The sequence below is a fragment of the Prunus dulcis genome, chromosome 8, assembly GCF_902201215.1.
Source record: "Prunus dulcis chromosome 8, ALMONDv2, whole genome shotgun sequence".
In the NCBI taxonomy this organism is placed as follows: Eukaryota; Viridiplantae; Streptophyta; class Magnoliopsida; order Rosales; family Rosaceae; genus Prunus; species Prunus dulcis.
The window spans coordinates 2561116-2574133 of record NC_047657.1 but is presented as its reverse complement, the minus strand read 5'-3'; the positions used below and the strand labels follow the sequence as shown (position 1 = coordinate 2574133).

The 13018-nt window shown below is 37.0% G+C and overlaps 1 protein-coding gene across 7 annotated transcripts; it reads left to right on the top strand.

Annotated features, from left to right (window-relative positions):
• The first annotated feature begins 5499 nt into the window (after positions 1-5499).
• Positions 5500-11976, top strand: LOC117636822 (tubby-like F-box protein 8). 7 transcript variants are annotated; one of them, XM_034371500.1, is made up of 6 exons: positions 5500-5667; positions 6194-6329; positions 6924-7381; positions 7576-7663; positions 9779-9911; positions 10986-11976. In XM_034371500.1, the coding sequence occupies exons 3-6, from the start codon at positions 7034-7036 to the stop codon at positions 11695-11697; spliced, it is 1281 nt and encodes a 426-aa protein (XP_034227391.1). In that variant the 5' UTR covers positions 5500-5667; positions 6194-6329; positions 6924-7033; the 3' UTR covers positions 11698-11976. The 7 variants fall into 7 exon arrangements, with proteins under 7 accessions (XP_034227391.1, XP_034227392.1, XP_034227393.1 ...); XM_034371501.1 differs by having other exon boundaries at positions 5517-5641; XM_034371502.1 differs by having other exon boundaries at positions 5541-5641; positions 6171-6329.
• The last annotated feature ends 1042 nt before the right edge of the window (positions 11977-13018 follow it).

Sequence of the window (13018 nt, the reverse complement as noted above, 5' to 3'; positions counted from 1 at the left end):
TGAGGGATCCCTCAATGGAAGCTCTCTGTATATATATATTTTTAATTTTTTTAGTTTTTTAATATTTTATTCATACTTTAACAGAAAAAATAACAAAATTGACGGCATGACCATTTGTCCCGACGAAACTTTAAGTTGAAGGACCACGAGAACAATTTTGAAAATTGAGGGACCAAAATGCGAATCGGATCAAAATTCAGGAACCATTAGACCTAATAACCCATTTTTATGTATAATTTTAATTGGTATGGATTCCTTCCAACTCTTTGTTTTTTTTAAATATTTATTTTTCCTTTTTAGAGAAGTAATTTAAATACAGTAATTTTCATTTACTTACTTTCTCTCTTCCATTATGTTTTTCTTCTTTATTTTTTAATTGTTTTTTTTTATTCAATAATTTTCATCAACACATATATAGCATGTTACGTTATTCTTGGTGGAGCCCACATATTAGAAAGGTTCTAGTCACAAATCATGATGGATGCTATTCGAAGATGATTCATAGATTTGGGTCAAACTTGCCCAAACAAAACTTGAAGTATCACATAACATTATTGTAAAATTAATTACAAACAAGAAAAAGATTATTGTTACATTATTAATATTCATATGACATTGTACATGACTACTCATGCCATTCATTAATAATCAAAACATCGAGTGCCGCGGCTAGATGTATGATTTTTTTTTAAAATTGTATTTTAAAACATAAGTACATTAAAAGTGAGATCGCTTAGGGATCTTATAATCGTACGAGTCAAAATAAAATCCAAGGAAAAATTACTGAACGAAATAGAAGGGTTGTTATTGTCATGTCCTATTTTGGGTAAATGCTATCGTATTTGGCTCTCAGTAAATATGAATAATGACATTAGAGAACTTTTCCATCAACTTCCAAATATGTTAAGCTACAAGGTAATTGTGCTTGTCTCGTAATGATTTGTATGAATACTTTTGAATCGCTTTTAATTTCCACCTTATAAATTTTTAATTTATTTATTTGTCCTGTTTAAAGCTTGTTTGAAAGCACTCGCTTTAGCCTACAAAACAGAAGTATGTCCAATTGAAACCGCTGGATGTATGATACCACAAACTTCTTTTTCTTTTTTCTTTTTTCGGTTGAGTTCTTCTAATATTTATTGATTCTTTTCTTCATTATTAATATTTATATAAATTAAAATTTTGTTTCTTTTTGTTGTATTAGACATAAGATGTTTGCCAATAGCTACAATTAAAACAAGACTTCACACTATAGACAAAATTAGTAGCAAGGGACTTGTAGCTTAAGTCATTACAGAGTATTTATTCATGTAATCGACATCTTAGGTTTGATTCCCTCCTCATTCAGTATCGCTTGAATCAAAAAGAAAAAAAGAAGATAGAATTAGTAAAGTCTATGCTTTGACCAATCTTACACTTTATGTCATTACATATAGAAATTTGAAATATTTAGTCAAATACTCATTCTTAGCACTAAAACTATAAATAAACCCTACACCATTTAATTTCTATAAACATACCAAAAAAAAACTCAAAAAATGACAGCTGGCCCTATTGAATTTAATTTTAATAATTAAATTACTTTGATGCCCCATTGAGTGTTTTGGGCTTTTTTATGAGATTTTTGGGTTGGGTTTGTTTTAAGAAATCAATGGCAGTTTTGTAATTTAAAAGAAGTTAAAAGCCTTTTTGTTATGTTGTAAATGGGCTTTGGGTGTGTTTTTAAAATCCATTTAAAATAATTTGGGCTCCTATATTGGGTATTATAGTGAATCTCCCTAAAAGTGGTAACTTTAGCAGAGTAACAGTAAAAGTGAGAAAGTAGTTACCCTTTTTACTTGGGTATTGTTTTCTATTTATAGGGAAGTGAAAATGAGAGTTTTGCACAAAGTTTCGATGTGGGACTTTGTGCAAATTGCTGTGGTGGTGACACGTGTCTTGGGATTAAATTCGGCAGTCGAGAGCTTCAGTAGCCAGGAGCTTTGACAGGTGTCTGCCGCTTTGGAAGAGTGTCTTCCTTCGGTAGGGGAGAATGCGTGTCTGCCTTTGGTGCTAGTCGTTTTGATGTTGGATATGCTCGGTTGATTATGGTGTAAATACTACTAAACTTATTGAGGAATTTTGTAGTCTTTAAATAGATATGAAGCTGTCAGCCTAATTGTGGTACATGGATAGGAGGATTGAGTAGATATTTCTTAACTATGTGAAACTCTTTTTAGGAATCCTAATTTCTTGTGTCTTATCTTTTTTGAAAGATGAAGTATGTTTTTTGAGTTGTTTAAATATCGGCTCATAGATAGACGTTGGCATCTAATTTATTAACAAGACTTGTTGAACTATAATTTTCTCTCCCTTTTCTACATGAATTAGTAAAAAAAAAAACAAAAAAAAAACATCAATTTATTAAATGACTTCCTCCTACACAACATTTTATTCAACTAAACTTTGATGGGTCAATGAACTAAATTAGAAATGCTAATATTTAACGACAGTGAACACAACTATTACAACCCGAGTCAAACTCTCTCCTCTCTCAACCCAACCAACCTCACAATCACCGCCTGCAATCCTCTTCGGTTCTAAGGCACCCTCTAGTTTTTCTTTTGGCTAGTAAACCAGTCCCCTCTCCCCCCCGCTCGAATGTTGTGGAGAGTTTTCATCCCAATTTTCTGATTGGTTTTTCTTCCCTTGCTTTTGGCAAGGTTTTGGGCTCTTCCCTAGTTTTCTTGGGGTCTGCTATGTAATCTCTTGAGCTGGGTTGAAAGGACCCGCCCCGAATTTTCCCCCAAAACCCGAGACGAATCCTTTGGAATTCCTGACATCTCCCCGATGCCGGGTCCGCTTACTAAAGACCGAGACTTTTGCCGAAATTTCGGCAGAGTCTCCCCTATAAATTGGACGCTTCCCAAAATTTATACCTGCATAAAAACACAATTTATATTCCCAACTGGCAGCATGCACAATATCATTTCATGCAATTTACATAAATGGCCTTCGGCCTTCCAAAAATTCTCAACAAACTACCAACCCAGCTAACAGGTCAATTCATGCCTTAAACGAGGCAATAATAAATTCAAATATAAATTATTACTAACATTTAGTCTGCGGCTGCACCTAATAATCTTAGGCTGCCTACGTACCCTCCTTGAGGGATCAAGCCACACGTAGTTCTCTCGTAAAACCTAATTTCACACTTAGACGATACCTCATTTCATTTCTCTGTATTCCACATAATCTCCCCATACGCCGGTACAACCAACGCCACGTATGGGGTCTGTCAACACGCCGGATAACCTACGCCACGGGCGACCATGCCATACTATCACATATCTCCCCATACGCCGGTACAACCAACGCCACGTATGGGGTCTGTCTCAACGCCGGATAACTTACGCCACGTGAGACCTACACGTCATATCACAAATCTCCCCATACGCCGGTACAACCAACGCCACGTATGGGGTCTGTCCACACGCCGGATAACCTACGCCACGTGGGACCTAACTTCCACTTGGTGGTACTTGTAGTGTAACCAAGATCCGGGGAGGTACCTAAGGTAGTGCGCATAGCACTCCAACTAACATTCTAGACTCTTTTGTACCCTTGTACAAACATATATATAATTATATTTTAATACTAATATTGCGTAAACCCCCCAATAATAGTCTAGCACCGATAATCCCCCTGGGAAGGTGAGATTACTCCGGGAGACTCACGGTCAACCAAGGGTCGAACGGGCCCACGGGACCTGCGACCTCCAAATTCCGATCCGAAAGTTCCTATGGGTTCTATAAGGTATAGGACACTCGTCCTGCAAGTTTGGTTCAGATCGGACGGTCGGATCGCTCACGATCGCACGATCTAACGGTTGATATAAATTATAAACTTTAAATTATTAAATCGGAACATCCGGGGCTCCGATTCACGATCTGTGAATTCCTCCACGATCCTAGAAATACCTAGATTAACATATATTAAATTTGGGTCCATCCAACGGTCCCAAACTCACTCCGGTTAAAAATATGACTAAAATACCCTTAAATAATTAAATAATTAAATAAGGGTTAAATTTGGGGAAATTTGGGGTCGGGGTGTTACATGGGTTTTATGGATCTTGGTAGATCCGATGCCTTCGCCTCTTGTGGAGTTAGATTAGGGTGGGTATTGGATCTATTATAGATATGCATGTTTTTGGAGGTGGAGTTGTTAGTCTTGGGTAGATATACCATTTCTTGGTGTTGTGAGACCATGTGGGTTTCTAAGGGCTCAGTGACCTCAATGGGCGGGTGGATGTTGAGTAATAAGGCCTTTTTACTTGGAGGTGCCTTTGGTCCCTAGCTATTGGTTTTTCTACCATGATCTCTATGGAGTAATGGTGATGCAATTGAGATCATCCCTCTTTCAACTCTGAGTGAGCTGAACTCAAAATTTGTGCAATTAATTTGCTCATTGTCTTGCTGGATTTTTATTTTCTAGCCTTATTGTATGCAAGAACCTCCTTAAAGGGTGTGTTCTTATTGTCAAATTCTTGTACTTAGCCCATATTATGAATGGATTTTTATTTCACAAAAAAGAAAAAAAAAAGAAAAAAGAAATGCTAATGTTTAACCCGCATTTAAACTAATCAAAATGAAAAGTTGAAGGCCCTATTATATGAGTGATTTTATATCACATAATTTTTTGTTTTTGTTTTTGTTGTTGTTAATATAGATCACATAATCTAAAATCCAATCTCAACAACAACTTATAATACCCTCCCTTCCTCTCTCGAAAATTTTGTCTATTCCATTCCATGAAATCCAGGCAACACCAAAGGAGATCTACTTCTGCAAAAAAAAATTGTATAAAACGGAAATGTCACTGTTTTGCTATCAATTTTCAATCACATGTTGCCACGTAAAAAAGTTAGCATGCATGGTATACCGTGATTAGTCGAGAATAGTAAAATAATACTATCTTTGTGTTCATGTAAGTGTTTCTCTTACTTCTGAGTTAAAATATCCCAACACGTAGCCGCCAGCTGCAAGCTGCAGCATCCTAGCAAGTACAGTCCCAACCAATAGGGATACAAATGTCATTCCACTCTCCAACAGGCCTCCATCATGACAGCGTGCCCATTTCATGATCTTCCCACATGCACCTACCTTCCCAAATCCCAACATTCAACAGAATCAACGGTTCAGATCAATAACACAACTGCTTCTACATTATAACGAGGTACGCCGAGAAGTACCATATTCAATTCTCAAAGCGCGATGTCGTAAGCCGTGGATGCTAAATTACGCTGAAGCTCCAACAAGCGGCTTACGTAGGAATCTCGCACTAAGATACGCCGTTGGTCGGGTAACGGAAACACAGGGAGTTGTTCTGGGACTAAAAAGTCAACCGTTATGGGCCCAATGGTCATTTCGGTCTGGTTCAAGTGGGTGTTATTAAAATTCAGACAAATAGATAAAATTAAATAATTTGGATTAAGTTAATAAAGCTATTTGTTCGTGAACTGGATTGAATAAAGAGTTGAAGTCCGGGTCTTCTCACAGAGACACAGAGAGAGAGAGAGAGAGAGAGAGAGAGAGCAGAAGCTGGTGAGCTGGTTGTGATCTTCAGGTCTTTATGGTGTTTTGCATCGCAGCTTTAAGAAGTACGGAAGCATCAGCTGTCTGAAATGTTTGTCTAAATTCCTGGGTTTTTTTTTTCTTTTTCTTTTTGTTAAATTTGCAGCCCCACCTGGGATCATTTCTCTGATTGTTGAGTTTTAGGTTCGTTTTCTGGGTTATAACTTTGCTGTCCCAAAAACGTCTTAGAAAGTCTGATTCTTGAAACATTTTTGGGTTTTCTTCAGTTGGTGGGGGTGTAAATCCCTTATGGATAATATCTGAATTTTAATTTTAATTTTTTTTAATTTAAGGGGTTTGAAGCACCACATTTTGGTGTATGTTCTGCATTAATTTGTTTCATTTCATGAGTTTTGGCTAATTTTAATTTTTACTGCGGATGCTTTTGGGCTTCTAAGCAAAATGGAGATAAAAAAAGGGACTTTGATTCATCTACTTTTTAACATCAGTAGTTGGAAAACCGAAAAAAGAAAAGAACAATTTTTTTTGTGGTTTTTGCTTTCAATTTTCTTGTTTTGTAGGCTAAATTTATTAACCTTTTTCTTCATTTCTAAGATTGCAGTATTTTATATTTGCAGGAATTCCAGCAGTAGGCTTTGATTCTTGAAAGTTGTTCACCGATTTCTGATAGCCTTACTGGTGAAGCAATGTATCTTTGATCAGTGCCGAGCTCTCAAACTCAAGTCTTTTGGCATTTAATTTGGTGTTTTTCGGGTTTGCGCGCTCTCTCTCCCTCTCTCCCTCTCTCCCTGAGTTATGAAGGAGTTGAGCATTTAAACTGCTAGGTCAACTTGATTTTACAATTTAGTTTTTTTATTCAGGTTGCATATCTCATTTCGGTGCATAATTCATGCTGTCTATATTTACCTGTTTTACCTTTTTTTTTTAAAACAAAAAGTATTTGGGTTTTAGTTACAATCTTGTCTCTGAAGGGTTTTTCATTCTAGAATAACAAATTATAGACACTGTAGTTTTAAAAATTCCATGTGGAAGAGGTTTCAGTCTGGGGGTTGTTTTCTAAAAATTTTCTATTTTTATATTTGGATTAGACTGCACAAGTAGGAATTTAAGTTTGAATTAATTGTAGTTTAGGTTGTGGAAGATCAGCTTTAAAGCCCGCCAAAAGATGTATCTGATTAAAGTCTGGTACTTTAGGCTGCTTTAAGTCCATGTGTGAGAATGAGACTTTCTTTATTGAGAATCTCCTTTTCTTGCTTTGTGCTTTTGTCAATCAGTCTTCTTCCTTTTTTCTTTCTTAGGTTTTAAGCATTTCAACAGAAATTTGAATCCAGTTTGGTTCATTTGCAGTTGAACCTGCAGTTATAGTTTTGTGGTTCATCCCAACTTGAAGTGGATTATATCGTGCATCTGCGTTGAGGACATATACAACATCTGAGTCTGTTGGCACGCCAGAGTAAATGTCATTTCGCAGTATAGTTCGTGATGTAAGGGATGGGTTTGGAAGTTTATCCAGACGGAGTTTTGAGGTGAGACTGCCTGGTCATCACAGGGGGAAATCACATGGTTCAGTCCATGAGCTGCACGACCCACCTCTGGTAATCCAGAATAGCCGTTGGGCTAGCCTACCTCCTGAACTACTACGTGATGTAATCAAAAGATTGGAGGCTAGTGAGAGTACTTGGCCTTCTCGCAAGCATGTTGTTGCCTGTGCTGCCGTATGCAGGTCATGGAGGGAAATGTGCAAAGAAATTGTCAGAAGTCCTGAATTCTCTGGGAAGATTACCTTCCCAGTCTCCTTGAAGCAGGTGAGAGCTTTGTGGTACTGTCTTCCTTACGAGAGGCACTTAATGAAAGGCAGAAGGTGCCCACACATTTATGTTTTAATGTCATTACCTGGGTTTTCTGTTTAAGTTAGTTATACATGTGTTTATGCACTTAGATGCTCTCTTTTAACCATATTCACAATAGCCAGTAGCTGACACATGGTTGCCTTTCACAGCCAGGATCTCGGGATGGAACGATCCAGTGCTTTATCAAGAGGGACAAGTCTAATTTAACTTACCACCTTTTCCTTTGCCTTAGCCCTGGTAAAGTTCTCATTAGACAGCTTTGTTGGAACTAATGCTTTACCAAGTTAAATGTGAGATTTCAGGTTATGTGGTTTGTTGGGATTTCACAATATAGTTATGATCAACTTACTAAAACATTTGTTGTGTTCAGCTTAGTTGAAAAGTTTTTGTTTATTATTGCGAATAATATTGGTTTCTTGTTAATCAGTATTTAATTAACTCAACCTTTGGTCAATGTACCATCATGTTTATCAGAATATGGCATGGAAACTAATTTGTAAATAATACTAACTGATCCATTGATCTGTGCTATGACCACGCAATCTTTAATAAGACCAATAATATATAGGCAATATCCATTTGGAACTTTCTATTGCTAAGAGCATTCTTTTGACAGTGGATGCTAAATCTAGGCACTATCAAGGCCATTTAGGACCTCGTCTGTTGTATGTGGAGTGCCTTCTGCACCTTAGACAAATTATCCGTGTCCTAACATAGGTATATAATATCGTTGGGAAGACACTAAATGATTGTTTTGTAAAACTGATGCTGCTGATTGTGATGATCTAACCCTTCTCTTTAAAAACTGAAATTCTATTTTCGAATCACTCATAGTAGAGGACAGCATTGTGCAAAGTTGTAGAAATCCTGCTTCGATGAATGTAACCTGATTCAGTATCTTAGAGGAGTTGTTTGGCAAGCAGAGTATGGTTGATTTTACACAACCACTGGACTTGAGGAGTTCAAGTTAGTGAATGGACCATCAACATATATCAAGTTAACATCCTTCTTGAAGTGTAGTCCTCCTGATGCAGGACGCATAGGACCTAAATCTATTAGTTTCCTAATGTATTTGTTAGTTTCCTAGATTCTCTAGTCTTCCCAATTCTAGTAGGATTTCTGCTTTTCCAGATTTCCAGATTTCTAGTTTTAAGTTTCCTATTTTATTTGGATTTGGATTTCTGTTTAAGCAAGGGATTTTTATCCTATTATGTCTAGGTTTTAGTTTTCTATAAATAACCCCTTGTAGTTCTTTAAAATTCAGATTTGAATGTTGAGTAAACCTTTTCCTAGAACTCTCTGATTTCGCCCCTTCGATCTATATTTTCTTCTCCTCGACCTCCGATATTCTTCTTTGTTCTACTGTTTCTGCCCTTTGTATCGTCTTTTCGACCTATATTTCTTCTCCTCGATCTCTTATATTCTTCCACATAAAGAGGTAGAAAAATACATATGAAGAGAAGCATATAAGTTCAGCCCCTCCCTGCACCTTGCAAGTTAATGAGTAAGAAATGTTGATTGGAAGTTTGGAACTCAAGGTTTCTGACAATCAGAGCTCTGATACCATGTTAGTCAACCATTGGACCCCAAAAACTGAAGTTGTTAGAGAATTGACCAATAATGTATATCAACCTACTGATATATCTAAGGGATAATTTCAGATCTAACTTTATAGGCTAGTTGGGTCAACTTAATTTCTTACTTTCATTCTCTGTGGATTCCAAACAACCCATTTGGTGTATTGTATCCACTTATAACAACCTCTTCTCATGCTGTGTTTTTTTTTTTTCATTCTGCTCTTGTACCATTTTCCGAGGACTAGCGCATTCAAGGCTCTAGAGCCCAGCAAAGTTGGAGAGGCCTAGCCTTGCCTGACTGACACGTTATCATTGGGTTCCATCAATCATGCTGTCCTGTATCAGGGCATTTGGTTTCTGTTGAAAATAGAGGCTATTAGCAAGTGTTAAAGTTCAAAACTTTATTTTAATTCTGATTATCAGAATTTGATTTAGCTAAGTTCTATTACTAATTGGTTGATTTGCTGTCTAAATGTTATAAATAGTGTACATCTCTCACTCTATACTGCATAAGAATTATCATCTTCTCCCTATGTCAAGATCATAGGGATTGTATGTAGACCCTACTTGGCCTCAGTTATATAAAGGGATTGTATTGCAATAACTCATATAAAGAGGGGTTGTGTAATTTTAAATCGACCTTGAACTTTAAATACAGACGTATTGTGCAGTAAATAATTTACTTCATTTTCTAGCAAGCAATATTCCGTTGATTGCATTATTGCTTGCAAGTCTATTTTAGGATGTTCTGTTGATCAATTCCATGCCTTTGCAGCCTTACTTGTTGAAAATGGGAAATTTCTTCTCTCTGCCAAGCGAACGCGCAGAACTACTTGCACAGAGTATGTGATCTCAATGGATGCTGATAACATATCAAGATCAAGCAACACCTACATTGGGAAATTGAGGTGATTCTTGTTGAACTTTCTTTTTCAGCTGTTCTATTCTATGCTGAAATTCATATGTTATTAACTTCAGAAAGACGGCGAAATATGCAACTTAAGAACTTAAAAATGTGTCATTGTACAATTTTTTTTCTTTTCTTTTCTGAAACTTAGTTACAGAACTGGAACTGGAATATTGAGCATGTTGAAAACTTCATTGCGCACACTTAGGGATCAAGACTGAATTAAAAACATTTTTCTTGTCTTTTGCATCTGCTGTCCATTGGCCATGGATTAATAATATGAGGCAATGGGGATTTGTTATGGTGACTTTACATTCTTAGCCTTGGTTTTGCAGTAAGCACTCCTGCAAGAAGTATTTCTTTTGCAAAGGATATTATTTTAAAGAATTTTAAGATGCATATTAATTGTTTTTTATACATATCAATTCTCTTTTCTTCTTGAAAAAAATCCAAGGGTATTGGTGATATTGTGGGCTAGTATTGTACTTTTATGTGTTATCTCTCTATTTCAGTTGCTTTGGCTGCATTGGAATTTCCATTGCTATATCCTTAATTTGAGCATGTATGAAATATTGACTTCATGAGGCATTATGACCATGGTTGAATAACTGGTGACAGTCCTTTTGTTATGAAGTGTTTTTGGTGCAAGGATATAAGATTATCTTCTATTTACTTATAATACACACACACACACACACACACACCTTTAATCAGTAGACTTTACATCCATGTTCACACTTCTGAACCAACTTGTTCTGTCACTTTGCATGATGCCAGTGTCCGCAATTGTTGCTGCCTAAGTTCTCATGGATGCATTCGTATAGTGGTGGTTCTTATATTTTTATTGCAACTAATATTTTATTGTTGTCATGTTTTATTTATTAATTCTTAATTATTAGCGAAGTTTGTTGACCTTTTAGCAGTTCATGCTTTTGGAAATGCAGCTAAACAAATCAATTTGCGGACATGCAATAGTAATTATAATTGTATTAGGATATTACTTTCCCTTCATTTTTGTTATTGATCGGCCTGAAGCAGTTTCTATCTGGTTTGGTTTAACGTGCATCATTTTCAGGTCTAATTTTCTAGGCACCAAATTCATTATTTATGATACCCAGCCTCCCTACAACAGCGCTCAGCTTTACCCACCTGGCCAAAGCCGTCGGTTTTACTCTAAAAAGGTCTCTCCCAAGGTTCCTACTGGCAGCTACAACATTGCTCAGGTGACATATGAGTTAAATGTACTTGGCACTAGGGGACCACGCAGGATGCACTGCAACATGCACTCAATCCCTGCCGCATCCCTTGAGCCTGGTGGCATTGTCCCTGGCCAGCCTGAGCTTCTCCAGCGCTCCCTTGAGGACTCATTCCGGAGCATATCCTTCTCAAAATCAATTGATAATTCAACTGAGTTTAGCAGTGCTCGATTCTCTGATATTGTCGGGTCCCATTATGAAGATGAAGGAAAAGAGAGACCATTGATTCTTCGGAACAAGGCACCGAGATGGCATGAACAGTTGCAGTGTTGGTGCCTTAACTTCCGTGGAAGGGTAACAGTTGCCTCTGTCAAGAACTTTCAGTTGATAGCAGCTACACAGTCAGTTGCTGGTGCACCGACGCCCTCGCAACCACCGCAGCCAACCCAATCTGACCATGACAAGATCATCCTTCAGTTTGGTAAAGTTGGCAAGGATATGTTTACCATGGATTACCGGTATCCTTTGTCTGCATTTCAGGCCTTTGCTATCTGCTTGAGCAGCTTTGACACCAAATTAGCATGTGAATAGAGGAGAGAAACTGTGGCAAGAAATAGAAAGTGTAGTTGGTAATTCTTTCTAGGCCTTTCATATAGATTGTGGTTGTTGTACGATTGTCACTGTTACAACTCATGCCAGACTGCATGTGCGGAACAAGAAAAGTGCACATCGGACGAGGGCCTCTCTCCCTCTGTTTTTTTTTCAATTGTTTTTCTTTTTTCTTTCTATTTCCTCAATTCTCTATCTTTTGTTAAGACTATTGTTTTATTATATGCTTTGAAAATAAGAGTCTAGACTTGGTAGCATCAATCAAGCTAGGATTGGGTATGAGATGTGAGATATTCCAGATGGGGCTAAAAAAGTTGGGACCCACGAAGCATAAGGCGGAAGAGCAATTTTGTTTGTTTGTTGGTTTCTGGAATCCGAAGGATCAGTTGTGGCGCGCCGCTGTTTCCTATCCATGCACCTGAGGCGCATGCGGTCTAGATAAACAAACCATTGAGATCCAACGGTTAACTTCAAACGAACGACAGATATTTTATTGTGATGGTTTTAATGGTAAAAAAGAATTCGACGATCTAAATTTAAATCCAACGGTAAAAAAAAAAAAAAAAAAAAAATCATATTCAATCCCAAATTTCACCCCAAACTCTATAAATATTAAATACCAATCCATTTGTGAATTAATCCACACAAAGTCAATTTCTTTCTGTTTCTCTGTCACAGTTTCTTTAAACTTATTTTAATTTTCATTCTATTTTTCATTTTCTATGAATAGGGCTCCAAAACCATCCCAAAGAGGTTCCAACTGGAAGCACCGGGAAGATGAAGCTCTATGTAGAGCTTGAATTTCCATAAGTGAAAAAAATAAATAAACACATTCTGCTTCAGATTTCTTTATTAATGGTGAGCCCCAACCAAAATCATACTCACACCCCTCATTCTGACCAAAAATAAAAAATAAAACAGCATCCGCAATGTAGCGGACTTGACTAGTTTTAATTTATTTTTTATGATACAAGTGATATTGGGGAGGGGAGATTTGAGCACATGACTTCGAGTGTAGAGATAACTGCTTTTAATCACTTGAGCTACAAGCCCTTTACTGATGAATTTGACTATTATATTCATTACATCGACGGCGATCCCTTCACTCAAAGGTCCATAGAAAGAATGGAGAAGGTTGCGAAGACGGGAAATCATATGGGTGTTTTGATTTTCGGAGAAGATAAAGCTCTTTTCTCCTATGCTATGCACATAACGTGTCTAATTACAATGAAGGTTATTGGTGCTAAATGAAAAAAAAAGAAAAAAAAGGTAGGGCCTATGCATTCTGTAAGTTAATTATTTG